At 43.9% G+C, this 25,264-nt stretch overlaps 1 protein-coding gene across 1 annotated transcript; it reads left to right on the top strand.

Moving 5' to 3' along the window:
* The first annotated feature begins 10,682 nt into the window (after positions 1-10,682).
* On the top strand, positions 10,683-19,829 carry Ncr2 (natural cytotoxicity triggering receptor 2). The gene is made up of 4 exons (XM_057751387.1): positions 10,683-10,740; positions 10,971-11,297; positions 17,636-17,735; positions 19,694-19,829. The coding sequence occupies exons 1-4, from the start codon at positions 10,683-10,685 to the stop codon at positions 19,827-19,829; spliced, it is 621 nt and encodes a 206-aa protein (XP_057607370.1).
* Positions 19,830-25,264: the final 5,435 nt, after the last annotated feature.

The raw sequence follows: 25,264 nt of genomic DNA on the forward strand, positions 1-25,264 counted from the left end.
AAAACAAGGGGGGAACATAACAACAGACACTAAGAAAGTCCAGAGACTCACAAAGACATACTTTAAAAAAGTGTATTCCTGGGGGTACACGCCTTTAATCCCAGCACTCAGGAGGCAGAAGCAGGTGGATCTCTGTGACTTTGAGTTCAGCCTGGTCTACAGAGTGAGCTCTAGGACAGCTAGGGCTGTTACACACAGAAACCCTGTCTCAAAAAACAAAACAAAACAAAAAATGTACTCCAACAAAATTTAAAATCTAAAAGAAATGTATAATTTTCTCAATGTATAACATTTACCAAAGTTAAATCAAGTCCAGACAATCAATTTAAGAAGACTTATAACCCTCATGAAATAAAAGCAGTTGTTAAGTGTCCCCGTCAAAAACAGCTCCAGGCGATGTGATAGTGAAGAATTCTACCAGCCTTTCAAGGGAGAATTAACATCAATATTTCTCAAATTATTCCACAAAATAGAAACAGAAGGATCTTTGCCCTTGTTTTATGAGGCCTCATTTAGGCTGTACCCAAATCGTATAAAGACACAATAAAGAAAGAGAATTACAGACCAATCTCCCTTATGGACATAGGTACAAAAAATAATAAAATACTTGAATCCAAGTATCAAAAAGAAGTCATCCAAAACATACCAAACCTTGATCCACCACAACCAAGTAGGCTTCATCCCAGAAATGCAGAGATGGTTCAAAATATGAAAATCAGTAAATGTAATCAACCATACAAACTAACTGAACGGAAAAAAACATGATCATCTCATTAGATTCAGAAAAGACCTTCAACAAAATTCAACACCCTTTTGTGATAAAAGTCCTGGAAAGATTATAGATATAAGAGACATATCTAAACATAATAAAGGCAGTTTACAGCAAGCCTAGAGCTAATACCAAATCAAATGGAGAAAACCCCAAAGCGATTCCACAAAATTGGGAACAAGATAAGCATTCCTTGTCTATTCAATACACTACTTGAAGTTCTGGATAGAACAATAAGACAGCAGAAGGGGATTAGGGGGACACAAAATGGAAAGGTAGAAGTCAACGTGTCATTATTTGTACATGATATGAGAGTTTATGTAAGTGACCCTAAAATTTCCACTGGGAAATTCCTACAGCTGATAACCACTTACAACAAAGTAGCTGGATACAAGATTAACTTTTTAAAAAAAAGTCATTAGCCCTCCTATATACAAATGACAAACAGAATGAGAAAGAAATCAGAGAAACAACACCTTTCACAATAGCCACAAATACCATAAAATATCTAAGGGCAACTTCAACCAAGCAAGCGAAAGACTTATATGAGAAAACTTCAAGTCTTTGAAAAAAGAACTTAAATCTCCTTTCTGTCAGAAGACGGAAAGCTCTCCCGTGTACATGGATTAGTAGGGTTAACATAGTAGAATGGCCATCCTACCAAAGGCAGTCTACAGATTCAGTGCAATCCCCATCAAAATTCCAACACAACTCTCCTCAGCTTCATATGGAAAACCAAAATACTCACAATAGCTTTTTAAAAATCCTAAATAAGAACTGCTGGAGGTCTCAATATTCCCAATTTCAAGTTTACTACAAAGTTACAGTAACAAAAACTGCATGATATTGGCACAAAAGCAGAGACACATTGATCAATGTAATTGAATTGAAGACCCAAACATAAACCCAAACAACTATGGATACCTGAGCTTTGACAAGCTAGAAACACACACTGAAAAACAGATAGTGCTTGTCTTCAACAAATGGTGTTGGTCTAACTGGAAGTCTGCATGTAGAAGAATGCAAATATATCCATATCTATCACCCCGTACAAAACTCAAGTCCAAGTGAATCAAAAACCTCAACATAAAACCTGAAACCTCATAGAGGAAAAAATAGGAAATAGCCTTGAACTCACTGGCACAGAAGACAACTTTCTGAAGAGAACACCAATAGCACAGGGACTAAGATCAGCAACTAATAAAAGAAACCTCAGAAAACTGAAAAATTTCTGTAAGGCAAAAACCACCCACAATATGGCAAAGGGACAGCCTACAGATGGGGAATGATTTTTCTTTACCAACTACATATCAAATATCCAAAATATATAAGAACTCAAAGAAATTAAACATCAAAAAACCCAATTAGTCCAATTAAAAATGTAGTACAAATTTAAACAGAAACTTTTCAATAGAGAAAACTCCAAATAACTGAGAAATACTTAAAATTTCAATATCCATAGCAATTGGGGAAATACAAATCAAAACTACTTTGAGATTTCATCTTAGACTTGTCAGAATGACTGTGATCAACAAAACAAGTAACATCTCATGCTGGCAAGGATGTAGAGTAAGAGGAACACTCATCCATTGCTGGTGGGAGTGCAAATTCACACAGCCAGTATAGGTATCAGTGCGGTGGTTCATTAGGAAGGTGGGAATCAATCTATATTAAGATCTAGCTACTATACCACTCTTGGACATATACCCAAAGGATGCTCCCTTCTAACATAGAGGCACTTGCTCAAACAAGTTCATTGCTATTCTGTTCATAATAACTAGAAACTGGAAACAAGGTAGATGCTCCCCCCAACAATAGGATTAACAAAAAAAAAGTGGAGTATTTACACAATGGAGTAGTATTGAGCTGTTAAAAAATAGGACATTATGAAATTTGCAAGTAAATTAATGGAAGTAGAAACCTCATCCTGAATAAGGTATCCCAAAATCAGGAAGACAAATATGGTATGTTTTCACTCATATATACATCTTAGTTGATGATAGCCAAGCTACAAGGATTAGAACCACAAGGTAGGTATAGAGTAAGGGACTAGAGGGAACAGATAGATCTCCTTAAGAAAGTGAAATGGATAGAGAGATATAGGTGGGGAGGAGCTGCAATGAGAGGATCAAGTGGGGAATGGGAAGGAGAGGGGGTGGTGGGAGGGAAAATGGAAAGACAGCTAAAATTAAGGAACATTTGAGGGGTAGTGTGGAAACCTAATACAGTAGAAATTTCCTAAAATGTATACATATGTGAAGACAATCTAAATTGATGTGGGATTCCCCTCTGTATACAGTGAATATCATTGGTTAATAAAGAAACTGCTTTGGGCCTATAGCAGAGCTATAGGGGAACAGAGCTAGGATGGGAAAACTAAACAGAATGCTGGGAAAAAAGAGGTGGAGTCAGAGAGAAACCATGGTGCTGCCAAAGACAGAGATGCCGGAACTTTGCTGGTAGGCCATGACCTCGTGGTGATGTACAGATTAGTGGAGATGGATTAAATTAAAATGTAAGAGTTGGCAAATAAGAAGCTAGAGCTAATGGGTCAAACAGTGATTTAAATAATATAGTTTCTGTGTGATTATTTCAAGAATCTAGGCAGCCAGGAAATGAACAAGGGGATCCTCACAACACTAAATGAAATTGTCAAATAATGGGGGAGACAGAGCCCTCACTGGCCATCTCCCCTCACCCAATGAAGCTTCCAGTACCAGGAATGGGTTACATCTAACTGCATTCTTGGTCAAAGAGGCCCCATGGGAATACACAAACAACCCAGGCTGTTGCCAAGACTGTAGGTCGCTCTCCACAAACTGACAGCAAGGCCCTATTGCCGAAGACAGCACCTACACAACTCATTGAACATGGAATTGTTTATCTGGTGCCTACATAGAGCCTTCATCCCTATGTTTCAGCATCTTTAGTACAGGAAGGCACTCTGCATACTATCAAGCAGAAAAGTGAACATGAAACCAGTCACAAATCCTTTATCTGCAACCATGTACTGCAAATAGGGCAATGGTGGTACAGAGATTGTGGGAGTAACCAACCAATGGCTGATTTGATTTAAAGCCCACTCCAGGAAGTGGAACCCATACCTGACACCGCTTAGGTGACCAAAAGCCTGAAACTAGGTAGGCCAGGGACCTAGAGTAAAGCCAAATGGTACTGGTAGAAAAAGAAGAGAAAAATGTAGTGATAGAATGACTCCTGATGACATTCTGCCATACTCATTGATCAGTCCCTTATTCAGCCATCGTCAGAGAAGCTGCCTCCTGCAGCAGATGGGAACAAATACAGAGACACACAGCCAGCGTTATATGAAGAGTGAGACCTTGGAACACACAGCTCTAAGTGGGATGCCCATCAGAGCCCTCATCTCGGGGCTCAGGGTAGCCCATGGCAGAGGTGGCAGAAACAGGCCAAGATCCAGAGAGGATGGAAGATTCCAAGAAAACAAGACTCTCTAAATCAGCATGAGCAAAGCTCATATGAGCTCACAGAGACTAAAGAAGCATGCACAGGGCCTGCAGGAGTCTGCATAGATCCTCTGCAAATATATTATGACTTCCAGTTTAATATTTATATGGGACTCCTGAGTGTGCAGACAAGTGGGTCTCTGATTCTTGTGCCTTCTCTTGGGCTCTTTTCCTTCTATTGGTATGTCTTGTCCAACTTCGTTGTGATAGTTTTTGTTTTATATTTTATTTTGTCATATTTTTAAAAACAAATGATTTGCTTAATAAATTAATTAGTCAATGAAAACCTAGCCATTAGAGTAAAGGTTAACAAGTTAACATTAGAACTGTCATTTACACCTGCTGGATGAGGGTCAATGAGCTTTGTCCAGTGGAGTGACACCGGGTACATCAACAGCCCCAGGCAGGTCTCATGTTCATGAGTAGTTGACCAACATATAATGGACTCCACAGTTGTGTGTTGTGTGTGTGTTTGATTAGTTACAGTTTGATGGTTGTTTTTTGTTTGTTTGATTGACTGATGGATTGGTTGTTTTTTGCTTTGTTTTGTTTTGTGTGTTTGTTTTTAGGTGATGTTTTATTTTATTTATTGTTTTCTTGGTTTGGGGGGATTTTGTTGTTGTATTTGGTTTTTCTTTGCTTTTTAAGAAAGAGCATAAAGTTGTCTGGATACAGAGGGGGACGGGATCTGGAAGAACTTGCAGGAGGAAAAAAATGATTAAAATATATTTAAATTAAAAATTGTTTTAATAAGAAATAAAAATAACTGATACTGGACATTATTTTTTAAAAATTACTATTTGCTATTGTTCTTATTTAAATTAAATACGGGTACTGTCTCCCCTTTAGATAGTGTTGAACTTTTGTGAAACTCAAGATGAGGGATTGATTTTTCCTGGGCTGTTAAACTCAAAGTTCTCTCTTTCAGAAACTTGACCAATAATGCCAAGAGACCTGCATTACTGTTAGCTGAGGCAGACTTCAGCGCCTCACGTCAGAGCTTGGTAGCCTGCTTCAAAGTTCCCTATACATATGGACGTGCGATGGTGAACTTCTGAGCCTACAGCAAGACATGCAACAGGGTCACGGGCTAAGGAGACAGAGATCATGACTGAAAGCAGAAGAGAAAAGACCAAAAAGGAAGGGCCCAGTGCCCAGCAGTGACCTTTCAGAGAGAGGCCCCATCAAGCCACAGTCACTCCCCTTTTCTCTATTAAGCAGAGTGGCTCAGATTTATACTTGACTGAAGTTCTCCCTTCCACTCTTTTTGATGCTCACCAGGAAGGACTAGCCATGTTTAGGAGCCTCTCATTGCTTTTTGACCTTTAACGACTGTGGCCAGAGAAAACTGGGGCTGACCTTTGTGGCTGCAGCTTTCCTTCCCAAGGAGTCCTCCTCTTTTTGTTAGTTTGTTGTTTGTTGAGATGGGGTTTCTCTGTTTAACAGCTCTGACTGTCCTGGAGCTCACTCTGTAGTTCAGCCTGGCTGGGAACTCATAGAGATCTACCTGCCTCTGTCTCCTGATTGCTGAAATTAGGAATTCTAGACACAAATATAGTGTTTAGCACGGCTTTTTGCTCTTTACTGGTGGCTTGCCACAGAGAGATTATCCCGTCTCAGCAGGAAAAAAAAAGCTGTGTCATTTTAAAACAAGGCTTCCTGCGCCCTGCCGCTGGTGCAAACTCTGACTGTGGAGCATTTGTGGGCCTGGATGTTTGTGTGCCCACCCGGGGTTGGGAACAAAGTACCTGAGACCATGCCTATGGCTTGGCACTCCCTGCCTGAGCAGGCAGCGAAGTCAGGTCTACTAGGCTTGGGTAGGCAGGAGAGTATGGCAGAGAGATGTTTCCAGGCTGCACAGTGCTCTGCGTGGCAGATTTGGCTGTGACTCAGAAGTGTTTATGTGCTGTACACTCATTCTTGGGGTTTGACTGATGATTGCAGCTCCTGCCTGGTGGCCCCAGAGCTAACAGAAATGGTACATGCACCATTTTGAAATTGGAGAGAAGTGGAGCCAGCATCCAGAGCAGCTGCAACCAAGCTGCTTAGCATTTTAAAAGCTCTTCAAGACAGAAGAGAATTAAAGACAATGCAATAGGACAGATTCAGACATAAAAGACCTCTAAATGGGCCATAGTGTTAGATAAAGTTGTAGGCTTGGGAGAGAGAAGAAAAAGAGTATAGAAAATCATAAAATAAAGTTAATGCTTTAAAAAAAGGGATAAAGTCTTTAAAGAGACAGAGTACAGATAGTCATAGATTAAAAAATAATAAAGAAAAATAAGCCACGTAAAAATGGAAAATTCATAGAGAATCTGAATTATGCATATTATTGTGTTTTATTTGAATTTTTTGACTGTGAAGGAGCAAAGTACAGAAAAAAACATTTCACTAAATGGGCTGCTAAGCTAAAACAACATGCATATTATAGAGGTATCTTGATTTCAGAATTTGGGCCTAAAGATATGATGCTTTGGAAAAAAGGTTCTTCTTTTGTTTTCATAGAAGATGAGACCCTGTGGATTGCTTCTATCCCAATATGGTATGATACACCATGCCCTCCTGAAAGGTTGCTGTAAACACCCTCAAAAACTTACTTTGCTCAACTGCTGACTGAGATAAACTTAGCATACAGGTTACACCATAAAAGACCTGATTAACAGCGCCCCCTTACAGCATGAAGCAATTTGGAGAGAAAGAACTATGCACATATTCCCAAATATTGTTTATAAATGTTCTTTTACATTTAAAGGGGATATGATATAGATATGAATAATTTGCATTTAGATGGATTTTGCCTTATTGATATAAACTTAGGGTCAATTTTGTTATATGTATATGCATTTCTGATCTTGATAAGGTATTGTGATTATGTAGTTCATTTAAAAATGTAATGTATAATTAAAAATATAGGTTAATAGATAATCTCTATAATAGTCAAGTTTGTAGTCATGTTAGTTAGATTTTTCTAGATGTGCATAGATATATTTCAAATAGGCATTCTTCACATCTTTCAAAGACTACAGAATTTGGCATTTAAATTGTTTTAATAATTTAGAGCTTTTCATGACAATTAGACACGTCTGCTCCTGGCAGCACCAGCTACTTCAAGAGGAAGATGGGCATCAAAGAGGCTCCTTATGGAGTTTGATAGCCATTTGGGCAAGAAACTGCTCTTGCCTGACTGTTGCATTAACTGGACACAAAGAACCCACAGAGAGATGACCGCTAAACTTGCCTAAAGGTGAGATGGTCCTTCGGGGTTCCTGATTCATGAAAGAGTCTGCGAGACATTTTGCAGGACACAAAAAAGTGCCTGAACTGTCTTTAAAATATCCTGCTTCATGGAAATGTCTGCTGGACACTATGGGCCTGTAGGCTGAAGATGGATGCCACTACAGTACAGAAAAACTTTGGGTGACTACCCAGGAAGCGAGATGTCTCTGTCATTTCTAGAGTTTTGAAAGTTGCTTATAATGCACTTCCTGTTTACTTAGGTAATATTATTCTGGAGTCTTTGATGGAGTTGAAGAATTTATATAGTTTTCCTTATGATAAAAGATAAAGTAGATATAAATATTGTAACTGTAATTCTTGCTTGATAACTGTTTTTGTTGTATGTAATTTTACTATGTTAAAGTTAAAGCCTTTCTTTTTTGTTTAAACAGAAAAGGGGGAAATGGTGTAGGAAGTCCTTCTGTTTATGTGTTGCTTTCATTGGTTAATTAATAAAGAAACTGCTTAACCTGATAGAGCAGAACATAGGTAGTCAAGAAAGACAGAACAGGAGTATTCTGGGAAGAAGGAAGGTCTTAATGTAGTCCTCTTCAGACACCAAAGATGTGACCTACCCCACTGAAAAAGGTACTGAGCCATGTGGCTAACTTATACTAGAATAATGGTAATATAAGTTATATGAGTTAATACAAAGCCTGAGCTAATGGGCCAATCAGTTTTATAACTAATGTAGACTTCTTTGTGATTCTTTGGGACCTACCGGCTGTGAGAACTGAGCAAGACAGAAACCCCAACAAGCATCCTGCTCCTCATATTAGAAAGTCAGAGCACAGTCTAAGGCAGGAGATGGGCAATGCCTGCAGGAGGCAGGAGATGGGTGATGTCTGTAGGAGGCAGGAGATGGGTGATGTCTGCAGGAGGCAGGAGATGGGCGATGTCTGCATGAGGCAGGAGATGGGCAATGCCTGCAAGAGGCAGGAGATGGTGATGTCTGCAGGAGGCAGGAAATGGGTGATGTCTGCAGAAGCCTCTAGGGGTGTGCATGCAGAGACAGCACAGGCTGATGCACCTGGGAACTTTGGGAAGGCTGCTCCAGAAGGAGCTACACAGACAGAGGAGGCCAGGGTCAGGGGCCAGCTAGTGGGTGCACAGAGGTTTTCAGTGAGAGAGAGGTTAAACAGGAGAGTGAGGGAGTGACTCCCCACTCATGGGATCAGGCCAGGGATCTGTAAGCCAGCAGCACATGAGAGCTGGTACTCTAAGGCCTGCTCACTTGGGAACTCACGGTAGGAGCACTGGGAACTGAGGAGTGGCTGTAGACACCCGTCTCCCCAGCTCCCATGGCCTGCATGGATTCGGAGGCTCCTCTCTCAGAACCCCAGGCCAGTTTCTTCCTCCTTTCTCTCCCTGCCTTCTTTCTGGTGTTCAGGGGACCCAGAACCAAAGTAGGTGAGGGGGCTGGGAGTGGTAACAGCAAGGGTGCCAGACAGGCCAGGGATGCACCTGCCTTGGAGAGGTCACCACTTCCTGAGCCAAGGGCCATAGAGACTGGAATCCTCTGCACAAAGCTCACTGTTTGAACAGAAGGAGCAGGTAAAGTAAACCTGGGCCACAGTTGTGCACGCTCCAGAACAGGTCACAGCCTGGCTGCAGATGCATGCCTGCTCTGCTAAGGGTGATACAAGCTGCCAGGTCTGCTTTCAGCATCCTTGGACTTCTTACTTCATGCTGGGACGGGTGAGGAGGCAGATATCACCTCAGCGAGCAGTTTAGCTGCTGAAAGTCACCTTCCCATGGCCCACGTTCCTCCTAGATACCCCGCCTTGCCACTGACTGACACTGCTCTCTAAAGTCTTAGCACCCTGTGCCAGCTTGGTCAAAGGCTTCCCCTGCCTCTCAGACTTCCTCACACGGGGCCTGGGCTCCTCACTGCATTAGTGCTGACACATCTGTCCCTTTCCTCCCCAGAGTCTTTCTCAAGTCCTGTGCGATCTGGGTCACCCCTTGTCCCTGGTTGCTACACAACATTGACATTTAAAGGGGTTTTCCTCTTTCTATAGTATTTTAATTTTTTAGTTTTTTTTTTTTTTTTTGAGACAGGGTCTCATGTAGTACAGACTGAACTTGCTGTACAGTCAAAAAAAAGCCTCCACCTCACAAGAACTAGGATTAGCATCAGGCACCAGCATACTTGGTTCTCTGCCTGCTCATCTGCTGACTATGAACAGCCTGTACCTAGTTACTTTTGTAGCTCATGTAATAACAGTTTATTTATTTACTTTAAGTTTTCACATATGTATAAGTCAGAGGAGAACTTTTGGGAGTTGATTCTCTCCTTCTACCGTGGGGGCCATGGAGATCAAACCTAGGTTATCAGTCTTGGTAGCAAGTGTCCCTGCCTGCTGAGCCATCTTGCTGTCCTGTGACAGTTATTTTTGAAATGTGTTTGATGAGTACAGTCTTTCTAGTGACACTTAGCAGTGACTGTGGCATGTTGGAAAGCTGGGTATATAGGGGTGACACAGGGCTGGAGCTCCCCTTTCCCTTCCCTCCTTTCTGAGCTCTATCCTTTCATACCCAGCTTTGTGGTTTGCAGTACTAATCAGGACCCCCTTGCTCTTCCATTGATTACAATGCATGTCTACCCCCTTCTCCTCATCCCCTCTAGTCCACATGGAACTTCCTGGTCCCCAAGTGAGCTAATCAGGAAAGTTCTGACCCCTGAGAGCAAGGAGGACTTAGAGTTCTAGCCAAGTCTCCAAAGGGCCTCTGGTTCTGTCACCTGCCTTCAGTGGGAGCCGGATTTGGGTGGGAAATACAAGCTTGAGGCTAAAGAGGAAGAGAGGAACTTGTGGGTGGTGCTGAAAGGAAATAAGCACACTCTTACTTCACTATGGTTTCTTCCCGGACTTTCTCAGCTTTTTTTCAGAGGCAGGAGACTACTCCATCTCTGTGAGCCTTTATCTAGTTCAGTACAGAAGCCTAGAACCAGAGCCTGTGCTGGAGGAGCCACAGGGCCACACAGGCCTTGCTCAGCTTCTCTCTTGTCCTCAGAGGTCCAGGCTTCTTCAGCAATTCACCCTGCACTGGCTGTGGGGGCTGCCTGGACCCTGCCCTGCTCTGGTCTCCTCTCCTCAGAGCATCCCTCCCTCCTTCCCTGCTTGCTCCCCTCCAGCTCGAGAAGAGGACCTATGGCCTGGGAGGCCACATACCTGCTATCCCCCATCCTGCTGGTGCTCCTGGTCTCAGGTGAGGACAGGGGACAAGGAAAGAGGGAACGAACCAGGGGCTGGAGAGGGAAGGATTACAAAATGGGGCTCTATTGGAAAGGCGGAACACATGGTGTGTTGTCAGGTCTAAGCTGCACCCTGAGCATAGACACAAAGAGGTCAGTCCCTGAGAAGGAAGCCCCTCTCCCAGCCCTGCCGTGGAGTCTGGGGATGGGAGCTCACTGACCTGGAGGGTGTATGTTTTCTCAGGCTCCTGCACAGAGGATACAGAGTTACTTCAAACAACGGAAGACAAGAAGGTTTTTGTGAAATGCCAATATGATCCCAGCCAATATGTCAATGTGAAAGTCTTGTGTCAGGAAATATCAGCAGGAACTTGCAAATTGATAGTGACCAGTGTGAGCAAAAACGTTCAGTGGCCAAAATTCTCCATCAAGGACGCTCCTGGGTCTGACTTCTTCACTGTCACCATGACTGCACTCACCATGGGAGACTCGGGTCTCTATTTCTGTGGGATCGTTGAAAACGACAGAACAGTGGCTGTTCTCAGAAGGTTCCGCCTGGTGGTGTCAAGAGGTGAGCTTCCCCCTTCTATGTGGCTCTCAGCTTTCCTGACCACCAGGCTCCAGAGTTGGAGAGAATTCTAGAAACTGTGTCTTCTAATAGCTGGGAGCTGGAACACAGAGAAGAGCCTCCCAAGGGCCACCTGCTGGTTCAGGGCAGAGCCAACCCTAGAACCCAGGTCTACTGACCTCTGGGCAGTATTTACCAGTTACTCTAAATACTGCTGCTGCTGCTGCTGCTGCTGCTGCTGCTGCTAACAGAACTCTGTTTATTGAAGGATCTTATAATTCCATCCAACTGTCAAAGCTATTCATTCCCGAACATCCCTTCCTGAAATCCTATCAGCAACCTCTCCAGGGGTTCTCGCTCCATCATACGTGATAGATTTTAGAGAAAATGGAGAATGTGGACCAAGAGGAGGCAGCTAGAAAGAGAGTCACAGGAAGTTTAGTAAGAAAGGCTGGGAGATGTGGTCCTTGTCCAGGATCTGCTGTTGATGACTGAGAACCTCTGAGCTCTGTGAAGGCGGCCCAGCAGCTTCTGCTGATGGCTTAGGTCTCTTGTTTATCTCATGCAGAAGACTGCAGTGGCGGAAGGTTCTGAATCAGTCTTTCATGTTCACGTGCTCACAGTGTGAACAGCTCCTCCCAGGGTTTTCCTTGCTGCAGAGCATGTTCAGCCCTTTGGTTATAGGGGACCTGGAAGTTATTTCAGGAAAGCTTTGGCCCAGGTACACTCCATGGAGGGGTGGCATTAGGTGTGACCTTTATTTGTTCAGACACAGTGGACACAGGCCTGGGGAGAAGGCTCAGCATGTAAAAAGCTTGCCCTGTGTGGTTTTAGTTGTCAATGTGGCAAAACCTAGAATCCTCAGGGAGACAGGCCTCTGGCTACCCCTGTGAGGGATTATTTTAGTTTAAGGTGGGAAGAACCCTTCTAAAAGTAGGCGGCACCATTCCTAAGCTTGGAGCCCCAGAGTATAAAAGGGAAAGTGAGCTGAGCACACTCATTACTCTCTACTGTGTGACTGTGGATGCCCTGCAACCAGATACTTCCGGTTCCTGTTATCTGGAGTTTTTTCCTGTGATGGACTGTACCCTGCACTGTCCTGTTGTCTGGAGTTCCTTGCTGTGAGGGACTGTATCTGAACTGTGTGCTACAAGAGACTCTGGATTAGGAAAGCAGCTGAATGCTTTAAGCTGAACTTAATGAACCATACTATTAGGAACACGGAAGAGAGCTGGGGTGATTTGTACTGTGTGGGCCTGGCTCAAGGGACTTCAGAGGAGAAGAATATCAACATGTGTCCTAGAGATCATTTCTGTCATGTATTGGTGAAGAATGCAGTCGCTTTCTGCCCTTGTTGGAAAAATCTGCCTGAGGCTAAAGTGAAGAGCTATGGATGAACAGTTTTGGCAGAGGAGATCCCAGACAGCCTAGTGCTGGCAGTGCTGTTTGGATGCCAGTGTCCACACTAATGCAGATCTACAATGAAAAGGAGCAAGCTGAGCAAGGAAAACTACTAAATGTACAGTTTGAGGAGAAAGGAGACACCAGGAAAGGTAAACAGATTAAAGAAAAGCCTGATGCTAAGTAGAATAAAGGGAGTGGTGACCTCAGAGAAAGACTTCGCCCAGTTAAGCTTCAAACTTGTGGAAAGGGATTAAGGAAAAGTGGGATAGGACCAGGTGAAGTGGTGCACACCTTGAATCCCAGCACTCAAGAGGCAGAGGCAGGTGAATCTCTGAGTTCAAGGCCAGCCGGGTTGACAGAATAAGTTCCAGGACAGCCAAGCTTAGGCAGTGAAGGAAAACATAAACTGGTAAAATATATAAATATTTAAATGAGGGAGCCATGTTCTAGCCTCAGCAAAGAACAGAACTTGGGAGCTTTGGCCACGTGGTACTGACTTTAGAGTCAAGGGTACAAGAGAGGGTTTATGGAATATCCCTCTGCGAATAAGGAAAGCAATGGAGGCCAGATGTGTGACAGGGGTGTCCTTGTATGGAAGCCCACAGAGGCCATTACATAAAACTGTGCAAGTAAAGCCCAGTCTTTGTTGGAGAACCCAAGTTATTTGAGACACCAGAGCCAGGGGAGAGGTAAACAAGGAGAGCTGCTAACAGGGAGTGGAACCAGCCCAAGAAGGAAGCGTGTTACATCAACAAAGCTGAAAGGAGGCGGAGATCTGAAGAGAGCCTTGACATCAGGGGTGCAGAATTTGGAGTTTGCCCAAAGAGTTTTTGCTCTAATTTTTTTCCAGTATTTTCTCACTATGCTCGTATCCTCGCTCATAGAATGGTAATGTATATTCTATGTCACTGTATGTTGGAAGCATATGATATACTTTTTATTTTTATCTTACAGGGGTCACGGTTAAGATATTATCATGAGTCTCTGGAGAGGTTTTGTGTTGTAATACGAGCGGCGGGGTTGTGTCCCCGGCACCCGGCTGCCCGCATGACTTATGCCCCGAAATAATTACATGGAAACTGTATTCTTTTAAACACTGCCTGGCCCATTAGTTTCAGCTTTTTATTGGCTAGCTTTTACATACTGATCTAACCCATTTTTAATATTTTGTGTAGCACCATGAGCTGGCTTACCAGGAAAGATCTTAACCTGTGTCTGTCTGGAGTGGGAGAATCATGGCGACTCCTGACTTGGCTTCTTTCTCCCAGCATTTTGTTCTGTCTACTCCGCCTACCTAATTTTTTTGTCCTATTAAAGGGCTAAGGCAGTTTCTTTATTTAACCAATGAAATTAACTCCTCCATCATTTCCCCTTTTTCTGTTTAAACAAAAAAGAAAGGCTTTCACTTTAACATAGTAAGATTACATATAGCAAAACAGTTATCAAGCAAGAATTACAGTTACAATATTTATATCTATTTTATCTTTTATCATAACTAAGGAAAACTATAACTAACCATTTTTTAACTCCATCAAAGACTCCAGAAGGATATAATATTACCTAAGCAAACAAGAAGTAAGATACTTTAAACTCTAGAAATGACAGAGGCATCTCGCTGCCTGGACAGTCACCCAAAGTTTTTCTGTACCATTGGAGCATCCATCTTTAGCCTACAGGCCCATAGTATTCAGCAGACATTTTTATCAAGTAGGAAATTTTAAAGACAGTTTAGTCACTTTTTGCTGTGTCTTGCAGAATGTCTCGCAGACTCATGAGTCAGGAACCCCGAAAGACCATCTCACCTTTAAGCAAGTTTAGCAGTCCTTTTTCTGCGGGTTCTTTGTGTCCAGTTTATGCAACAGTCCAGGCAAGAGCAGTGTCTTGCCCAAATGACTATCAAACTCCTTAAGGAGCCTCTTTAGTGCCCATCTTCCTCTTGAAGTAGATTGGTGCTGCCAGGAGCAGACGTGTCTCATTGTCATGAAAAGCCCTAAGTTATTAAAACATTAAATGCCATATTTTGTAGCCTTTGAAAGATATGAAGAATGTCTATCTGAAATATATCTATGTACATCTAGAAAATCTAACTAACATGACTACAAGCTTGACTATTATTTATGATTATCCATTAGCAACCTATATTTTCTAATTATACATTACATTTTTAAATGAACTACACAATCACAATACCTTAATCAAGATTAGAAATACATATACATATAACAAAATTGACCTTAAAATCTATAGTTGAAGGACCAGCTGAGCCTGTAGACTGTGAGATCTTTGAAGTTGAACTAAATGTGTTCCTGCATTGTGATACGGGTACAAGCCTCTGGGGGACAGGGAGTGTGCTGGTCTGAAAGAAAATGTCCCCATACACAGGGAATGACACTCTTGGGAAGTGTAGTCTTGTTAGAATAGATGTGGCCTTGTATATCTCTGCATTAGTGTGGACACTGGCATCCAAACAGCACTGCCCGCACTAGGCTGTCTGGGATCTCCTCTGCCAAAGCTGTTCATCCATAGCTCTTCACTATAGCCTCAGGCAGATTTTTTCAGACAAGGGCTGAAAGCGACCGCATTCTTCACCAAAGCATGACAAAAATGATCTCTAGGACACATATTGATATTCTTCTCCTCTGAAGTCTCTTGAGCCAGGCCCATAGAGTACAAATTACCCCAGCACCACTCTCTTCCGTGTTCCTAATAGTCTGTCTCATTAAGTCCAGCCTAAAGCAATCAGCTGCTTTCCTAATCCAGAGTCTGTTGCAGGGCACAGTTCAGAGTACAGCCCATCACAGCAAGGAACTTAAGACGACACAAGACAGTTATACGGAAGTGTGTCACTGAAGGTGGGAGTTGAGGTTTTAAATGCTTAAACAAGCCTTGTGTTGCTCCCTCCTTCTCCCTCCCTCTCCCTCCTCCGTCTCTCTCTTTCTTCCTACAGATCCAGATGTAGAACTCTCAGCTACCTCTCTAGCACCATGTCTGCCTGCATTCCCCCATAGCAATAATGGACAGAACCTCTGGACTGTAAAATAACCCCACTTAAATGCTTTCCTTTACAAGAGTGGTCACGGTGTCTCTTCAGAGCAAAGGAAATCCTAAAGACAGACGATGTCAGAGTGTGGACATGTTCATGTACGGGAGTCAATGGGGTTCATGTGCTGCAGCACATGTAGGCTGGGCAGGTGCCTCAGCTGGGAAAGTGCTCGTCTTGCGTGCATGAATCCTGTCCTGAGTTCTGTTCTCAGTACTCACTTCACAAAGCCTATCGTGGTGGCCAGCATTAGTAATGGAGGTGAAGGCATGTGGATCCCTGGGCCCTTGGCCAGCCAGTCTACATGAAGCAGTGAATTTCAAGGAAAAAGTGAGAAACTCTGCCTCAAAAAAGTCAGGTATCCTGAAGAATGGCACCTGAGGTTGACCCCTAGTCTCCACACTCATGTACACCCTTGCACACATGTGTATCCATATTCACATGACAATGTACACACAACATGGGGATTATTTACAAAATTTCACTTCCATCAACCACATGTCACAGGACTCTTGCAGTTGAAAAACTAAACAAAACACAACTCATCTGAGTTTAGGAAGACCAGTTATTACAGAGTGTAGGGCCCAAGGTCTACTCCTCTTCCCGGGGTTCATATTGAGGATAGCTTGCAATTTCTGGAAAAACATCTTCTTTGTTCCTAGGCTCGCTCTGCCCACCCTGGTGGTTAGCCATAGGGGAGTTGTTTGCTCTGTCTGGAGCCTGGGCGATTTCTTCTGTGCAGGGGTTAGGTATATAAGGCTTTCTCTCAGCTTGAATAAATGGCATTCTGCCTTCTCTCTTCATAATGACTTTCGTCTCTTGTGTTCTTTAATCTCCAGCCCTTGCCTTACTCACCAAATGTCCCATAGCTCAGTCAACACAGCACAGCTCTGCTGACCTTTCAGGCTGCAGAGCACAAACTGTGAGAGGGGAGAGGGAGCTGGGTCAGGTGAGGATGCATTGGAGCCCAGGGTTTCTAGAAGCCTGACTTTCTCCCAGAATCTTCATCTGAGGTCCAGTGCAGAACAATGGTAAGTGGGTTCCTATCAATGAATTCCTCTTGGGTAGTAGGGTTCAGTAAAGGGCAATCGGTAGACATGGAACATACTTGGGTTTCATTTCCCAAGTCTCTACTTAGAAGTCGTGTCCTTAGGAATCTCCTCTAATTTACTCTCCTCCTCCCAAGATGCCCTTGGTGACCCCCCATGGGCTTCTAAACTGTGTATGTCAGACCTTACTGTGGGCATGAACCAACTCAACTCCTTATTGCATGCAGACCCCGGGTCAGCTGACCTGAAGTGAAACTTGCTTATGAGGAACAAGGCTCTAGGCTCACTTCAGTAGGGACCAATGCACTTACAAGTCCCCCTATGAATTTCTGAATTCACCGAAGAGCAGCTGGTGCCTTGCTGAGCTCTACATCCACAGTCGTAATAGTGGATGATCAAGGATGGCAGAGAAAAGAGAAACAGGCCTCCCTTCCTAGAACCAGGGAGTCTGTGCCAAGCCCAAGCTGAGGCTCAGATGCAATACAGCAGTAAAGGACATCTTAGAGAGACGTGACTTACAGAGGCAGAGAGAGCATGTAAGGGATGAAGGGGGAGGTGGAGAGCTGGACAGCAGCAGAGAGAACATTTCCACACCTCAGACAGCCCGAGGAGTCTTTCCTTCATGCCTCTTCCAGCCCTCCTCCTTTTCTCCTTCCACTCATCTTTTTCTGTCTCTGCTTCAGGCTGGCTTCTTTGGATTTTACTAAAATAATCCTTGCTTTTTGAATAGCCATGTTCTTTTCCCTCCCCAGCTTCACTCCTCTCTACCTATTTTACTATCCATTTATTATCCATCATCTATCATCTGTCCATCCATTTATCAATACATTCTCGGTGTCTTCCTGCAGGTCATTCAAATACTACTGCTTCTGCCATGATTCCGACTTGGACAAGAACTGAAGCTCCCCCCTTTAATACCACAAAGGACATGAGCACCAGCTTTTCCAGGTGTGTGTGTGTGTGTGTGTGTGTGTGTGTGTGTAACAATAACCCAAGTCAGCTGCTGTTGTTCCCTCTTCAGATCCTGAAGTCACATTCTTTAGTATGATGGGCGTTACCATTGTGTTTTCAGGCTACTGGGTTCCTTGTTTGAATGCTTTGGTCCCCAGCCAATGTGCTGAGAGGATATGGGGATGAAGATGGGGTTAGGTGGAGCAGGGGCAGACTCGAGTCACCTCAGTCTGTGAAGAATTTCCCTGAGAGGTTAGAAGTGATGACTGACTGAGAAGAGGCTCCTGTGCTCCCCAGTTCATCCCATCCTTGCCATCTCATCCACCCCAGCTCATCCCATTCTCTGCAGCTCACCCCATCCTCCCCAAATCATCTTCCACTTTCTTTCACACCTGGGTACTAAGAGAAGGGAAATGATGTCTTTAGTGGCTAATAGTCCCGCCAACCCAGGAGTGGAATGACTCTTAGTGAGCCTGAATTCTCATGGCAGGCACATTGTGTGACTTCATGCAAGTCATGAACCTCTGTAGTGTAGGGATACTGGACAGTCAGAGCTGGAAAGTGATCAAGACACAGGTTTGATTTGGTTCAGTTTGATAGATCTCACTATGTAGCTTTGGCTGAGCTGGGACTCTATGTTGATCAGGCTGACTGCAAACTCAACAGAGATCCATCCACCTGCCTTTTCTTCCCAAGAGTGGGAATAAAGGCAAGCACCCTCATGTCTAACTAGCCCCACAACTCCTGCAATTTTGGAGATGACTCCAATTTTTGCATTTACTTTGTTTTGTTTTGCTTTGCTTTCTTAATTTGTTTTCCTTTCTGCTTGGGTTCAACACTGGTGTGAAGACCCAACTTTACATTGATGGGGTGTCAATTTCTGCCGTAAGTCTCAGCAGTTTTGTTGTTATTTTTAACAATGCTGAGGCTAGAAAAGGAGACCTTGCCCGTGCTGTATAGATGTTTTACCTCCGAGCTACATCTGCAGCCGCTGCTCTCATGATCCTAGAGTAAGATTTTCAGGTTTCTTTCCTTTTTTTTTTAAGATTTAATATATATATATATATATATATATATATATATATATATATAGAGAGAGAGAGAGAGAGAGAGAGAGCATTCCTTCTATGTATACCTGCATGCCATAAGGGGCACCAGATCTCATTATAAATGGTTGTGAGCCACCATGTGGTTGCTGGGAGTTGAACTCAGGACCTCTGGAAGAGCAGTCAGTGTTCTTAACCACTGAGCCATCTCTCCAGCCCAATTTTCAGGTTTCTAACCGACATTTGTGTGCGCCAGTTTCTATCTCTATAATCCTTTTGTCCCTGTGTCTTACCATGTAGAGCAACAGCGTGTCCCCACCTATCTGCCCAGGTCAGGTGAGCGCTCTCGCTCTCTCGCTCTCTCTCTCTCTCTCTCTCTCTCTCTCTCTCATACACACACATACACACACACACACACACACAAACACACACACCTGAGTGGGTCTCTTTCTTATGTCTACTACTGCTGTCTACCTGGAACTTGAAGTATCATTTTACTAAAATCATAACAACTCCTCAATGGGGTTTTCAGTAAGGCTGGATTCTTCTTGGTTTCTGGATGGGGACAATGAAGACTAAGGTAGGACACTGTCCCCAAAAGCAGGTGAGAATGGGGACAACAGGGAGTATGTTCCCTAGATACAGACCTGATACCATTCCACACAGAAGGCCAAGATGCCTGGGTGAATACTGCCTTATGCATCTCCTGGACCTGAACCCTAGACTCTCCTGCAAACACATTTCTATTTGGTTATTTTAGGAAGAGATCTACTAAACTGCATCTAAACTTTCCCACAGGCTGGCGGAAGTCAGGGAGGTCCTAAGTTGGAAAGACTGGACGGGGAGGGGTTTCCCAGACTTGGCAGTGTGGGTGGTCATTGATCAACCTTCATCCTCCTCTCTCCGCAGGGTCTCCATATCCAGCATGGTTGTTCTCATAGTCTGTGGACTCCTCAGTAAGACCCTTATCTTCACTGTCTCGTTTGCTGTCACAGAGAGGTCATTTGGAGGACAGACAGTGATGTCGCACAACAGTGACTTCTGACTTTCAGCCATGTCTATCTCACAGGAGGAACTGGGGGTGGGTGGGGCTAAGGAGAGACTGTGAAATGAATTGAACCTGTATTCATGGGTGACATCTAAGTCTCATTATGTCCCCTGCTGACCCAGTTCTTTTTCCACAGTCAACGATCATCTTGGGCATTTTGCTCTTCACCCTCAGAAGACAGGAACCAATGCCCAGCACCTCTGTTCATACTCTCTGAATAGATGAGTTGGCCTCAAATAAAGAAAACTCTGTGCTCCTCCCTGTCACCTTTCATGGGAGATGTGAGATTTAGGGTCAATCACTGCTATTCCTGTCCTTTGTCCTTGCCTTAGGGAGCGCAAATCTAGCCACCTGGGCAGGCCCTTGCTTATAAAGCAGCCTGCTCTCCCAGCCTCTAGGGCATTCCTCTCTGGGAATCAGGCACTCAGATTTGTCTTCTTCTGTGATCCTCTGAACAATCCCAACCATGGACCAAGAAGGCAAGATCCCTTCTTGAGGATTATGCAACAGGGAGAGAGAATCAAGTTAAGCTGGATGCTGTTGTCTGGGAAACTCTTGGAGGCAGAGATGGTGTCCGTAGGATGGGATCAGTCCATGCATCTACATACTGTATGCATTTTATCATTGAATCTTCAGTGTCACCCTTGACAGCCAGTGTGTGTGTAACCAGAGGGAGGCCACAGGAATAGCAGGGCACTACCTTCTGATGGGAATGAAGTCTAGAGTTTCCTTGCTGAAGGGTTCCTCAGTTGAGATTCTCTTCTCCCAGATATGCCTGGTTTTATGTCAAGTCGATAAAAACAAACCAACACAGGGACCAAGTTTTAGGTTTATGTGTTCTCATCTTTTCTTTTTAAAATTTTTACAAATTTATTTACTTTATTATTCATAAGGTTACGTATATACTCTATTTGCATGCTTGATACCCTCAGAGATGGTGCCAGAGGGTGACGTGAGTTATTTGTACACTCTGTGAACGTGTATTGCTTTGCTATGATTCATGTAATAAAAAGCTCAATAGCCAATAGGTAGCCAGGAGGTATAAACCGAACTTCCAGGCAAATAGAAAAAGGAAGTGTGGTTGTTTGGGGTTTTGTTTTTGGGTTTTTTTTTTCACTTTTGTTCCTTGGGAACCTGCCAACTAGCTCCCAAATAATCACACGGAAGTTTATTCTTACTTATGAATGCCAGACCTCAGCTTGGCACGTTCCTTTCCAGGTTTCTTAAATCATGCAAAATATATTTTGTCTCTTGGCTTTTACCATTTTCTTGTCTGTATATCTTTTCTTTCTCTCTTATTCTTTGTCTTGCTCTGGTACTGGGTGAGTGACCCCTTGCTTTGTCCTCTCTTCTTTTTCTCATTCCTTCTTTTTCTCTTTTTCTCCTTCTATTTATTCTCTCTGCCTGGCATTCCCATCTGTACCTTTCCTGACTAGCTATTAAGATCTTTATTAGGCCAAACTAGTGTTTTAGGCAGCTTCACAGAGTTATACAAATGCAACATAAAAGAATGCAACACATCTTTTCATCATTAAAACAAATGTTCCACAGCAAAAACAAATGCAATGCATCTTCTACTAATATTCCACAAGAGAGGAGAGTTGAGGCCCATGAAAGATGCTAAGGAGACACAGAGAGGAAACACAAGGTGCAAGATGGAAGAAAAGTAATGTCACATTATAAAAAGAGATGAATATCAATGAGTTCATTTAAGTTATAAGAGCTAGTTGAGACAAGTGTAAGCTAAAAGCCAAGCTTTTATAATTAATAAGAAATCCCCATATCATTATTTGTGAGCTGACTGACAGAACAGAAAAAAGCTCATCACAACACAGGTCTTCAAACCACCTGGCACTGAACTTGCAGAGAATTGCAAGACACCATGTGGATGCTGGGAATCAAAATCAGGTCCTCTGCAAGAGAAACAGTGCTCTAACCACTGAGCCAACTCTCCAGCCCAGCAAAAGGAACCCTTTTCTCCTTCATGTTGAGGGTATCAAACCAACTCAGCTGTTGTCCATGATAAGTAAATATTCTGCCACTGAGGGGACCCCAGCCCTTGTTTTATTTTTAATTTTATTTTTGTTATGTGCATCCAGAAGGCAGAGGTATATACACCTGTGAGTATGCAGGAGCCTGAGGAATCCAGAAGAGAGCATTGGATCCTGGTGCTTGGGTGACACACATGTTTTTTTGAGATGAACTTGGGTCCTCTGTAAGATCAGTACTCTCTCTTAACCATGGAACCGTCTTTCCAGGACCCAACACCTGGGTTGTGTGGGGGCAGGGTTGTTTGGTTTCCATTTGGTTTTGTATGGTTTGTTGGTTGTGTTTTATTGGGGGGGGTTGTTTTGATTGTTCTTGTTTTTGTTTGGTTGTTTGGTTGGTTGGTTTGGTTTGGTTTCGTTTGAGTTTTTTTTTTTTTTTTTTTTTTTTTGGTTATTTTGAGAAAAGATCTCACTATGTGGCCCAAGCTGGTCTTAAAACCACAATACTCCTGACTCAGCATACCCAAGGTGGGGATTACACAATTACAGCTTGTGGTGTCCCTCTCTTAACAGCTAGATTTCAACTTTAAAATGATGAGCTCCTTTTTAAGAACAAATAATCACTAAAGATGTCATACTTCCCTTCCTAGATCTGTATGGAGAAACAAGGGCATTATAAGAAAAAAAAAACTATAATTCTCATGTAGCCAAGGGTGAATTTGAACTTCAGATCCTCCCACTTCCTGAATGAGCAATTACAGGTGTGTGCCATCATGCCAAGTTTATGTGGCCCTGGAATTTGAACCCAGGGTTTCCTGTATGCTAGGCAAGTCGTCTACCATTTGATCTATGTCTCCAATATGACCTTATATTGAATATTAATATCTTATATTTATTGAGTAATAAGCTTTTCCATATAGTATCCCATGAATCCTCACCAGGACTTTGGAAGGTAGATGCTGTCTCTACCTGTAGATTTGTGGATGACAAAGAGAAACTCAGAAGGCCCGAGTGCTCATGGGTGTGCTCACAGGTGTGTCACAGGAGTGCTCACAGGTGTGCTCATGGTGTGTTCACAGGTGTGCTCACGGTGTGCTCCTCATGGCTCTCACTATAGTGGCCTGTGTGAACTGAATCAAAATGTTTTCAGTCACACTAGCATGGTTTTCTGGATTTGACAGTTTGGGTTTGGTTTCCTCCTTGTTGCTATGGTAAAAGATGCAAAAAAAAAAAAGAAAGGAAGGAAGGAAGGAAGGAAGAAAGAAAGAAAGAAAGAAAGAAAGAAAGAAAGAAAGAAAGAAAGAAAGAAAGAAAGGCAATTTAAGAAACACAAGGTTTATTTTGGCTCATAATTCCAGAAGGGTGCAATCATCTAGGCAGGGAAGACATGCTGGCAGGTGCAGGAGGCAGGCTGGTCACACTGACTCTGCACCCAGGAAGCAGATAAGGAACACAAAGTGGGACCCAACTATACAACCTCCAAGCCTGACTCCAGTGACCCAGTTTCTCTGAAGAAACTCCAACCCGCAAAGGTTCCACAAGGGTCCCAAATGTGGATCGTCTGTACCCATCATAGGCAGTCCAAGGATGAAGAGGAGCAGGCAGCAGGGTCTCTGGAAGCAGGGGTTGTCCAAGCACTCCAGACAGATTAGCAGACTGGGCTGCCTGTCACATGTTTCCCAAAAAGCCCATTCTTTTGAGGGGGAGGGGAGAATGGACAGGACACAGAATTGTGACTGACATTATCATGATGTGCCTTTTGGCTCTATGGGGTTGGGTTAGGCCCAGACTTTAATTGGGTAGGGAGAGACCCCACTCCTGCCGTGCTCCAGGAGAGATGTCCAGGGTATGGGCAATGTTCTACCATCCCTCATCTGGTTTGGGAACCCACACCCAAGCAGCACCACCAACTGGGGACCAAGTGTGCAAACACGCTGGAAAGGGAATGTCTCACATTAAAACTACAGTCCCTGTTTATCCTGGGGTCCTCACGATGGATGACTGGAGGTCATAGAACAACACTAACAGGGTGTCGTGTTTGAACACCTAAGACCCCACTGAGGCCTGAAAGACTGGCTCAGACTGATGGCAGGGCCTCAGTGTCCTGGCACAGCCTGGCTGTGCTTTTTGTTCTGCTACAGGAGCCTCTCTGTTGACTTGTCTGCATCCCCAGTGATCCCCTCAATGGCCCCCTTTCCAGGTTCCCTACAAGGTGGCACCCACAGCTCTTGTCTCAGCCTCCTGTCCTAGACCAGTGTTTTCCGGTCTCTCCTGCAATCAAGGCTCCTGTGCGGTTGCCCCTATGGCTTCTCTGCTTTCGCCTTCACCATCTTTCAGAGAAGCCTCTCACTTCTTCAGAGCACAGGAGGCCACACTCTCCATCCTGCCCTGAGGCTTCCACACCCACAGATCCTCCAGGCCTCTGAGCTATTGGTCACTTTGTGAGTTGCCTTGGAGAGGTCACCATATCCTGAGCAAAGGGCCATAGAGACTGGAATCCCCTGCACAAAGCTCACTGTTTGACCAGAAGGAGCAGGTGAAGTAAACCTGGGCCACAGTTGTGCATGCTCCAGAACAGGTCACAGCCTGGCTGCAGATGCATGCCTGCTCTGCTTATGGTGATGCAAGCTGCCAGGTCTGCTCTCAGCATCCTGGACTTCTTGCTCCATGCTGGGAGGGGTGAGGAGGCAGATGTCACCTCAGCGACCAGTTCACCTGCTGAAAGTCACCTTCCCATGGCCCACGTTCCTCCTAGACACCCCGCCTCGCCACTGACTGACACTGCTCTCTAAAGTCTTAGCACCCTGTGCCAGCTTAGTCGAAGGCTTCCCCTGCCTCTCTGACCTCCTCACACGGGGCGTGGGCTTCCTCACTGCATGTAGTGCTGCACAATCCATCCCTTTCCTCCCCAGAGTCTTTCTCAAGACCTGTGAGATCTGGGTCAGCCCTTGTCCCCTGGAACCCTAGCTGCTACACAAGATTGACATTTAAAGGGGCTTCCCTGTTCCTATAGTACTTTATTTTTTTTTTATTTTGAGACAGGGTCTCATGTAGTTCAGACTGAACTTGTTGTGTAACCAAGGATGAATTTGACCTCACATCCTCCAGCCTCCTTAGCATCATGCACCGTCGTGTGTGGTTCTCTGCCTGCTCATCTGCTGACTATGAACAGCCTGTACCTAGTTACTTTTGTAGCTCATGTAATAACAGTTTATTTATTTACTTTAAAGTTTTCGCGTGTGTAGAAGTCAGAGGAGAACTTTTGGGAGTTGATTCTCTCCTTCCCCCATGTGGACCATGGAGATCAAACCCAGGTTATCAGTCTTGGTAGCAAGTGTCCCTGCCTGCTGTGCCTTCTCTCAACCTAGTCTTGTGACAGTTATTTTTGAATGTGTTTGATGAGTACATTAGCAGTGACTGTGACATTTTGGGAAACTGAGTATA

This window comes from Chionomys nivalis, chromosome 19 (assembly GCF_950005125.1).
Source record: "Chionomys nivalis chromosome 19, mChiNiv1.1, whole genome shotgun sequence".
NCBI lineage: Eukaryota > Metazoa > Chordata > Mammalia > Rodentia > Cricetidae > Chionomys > Chionomys nivalis.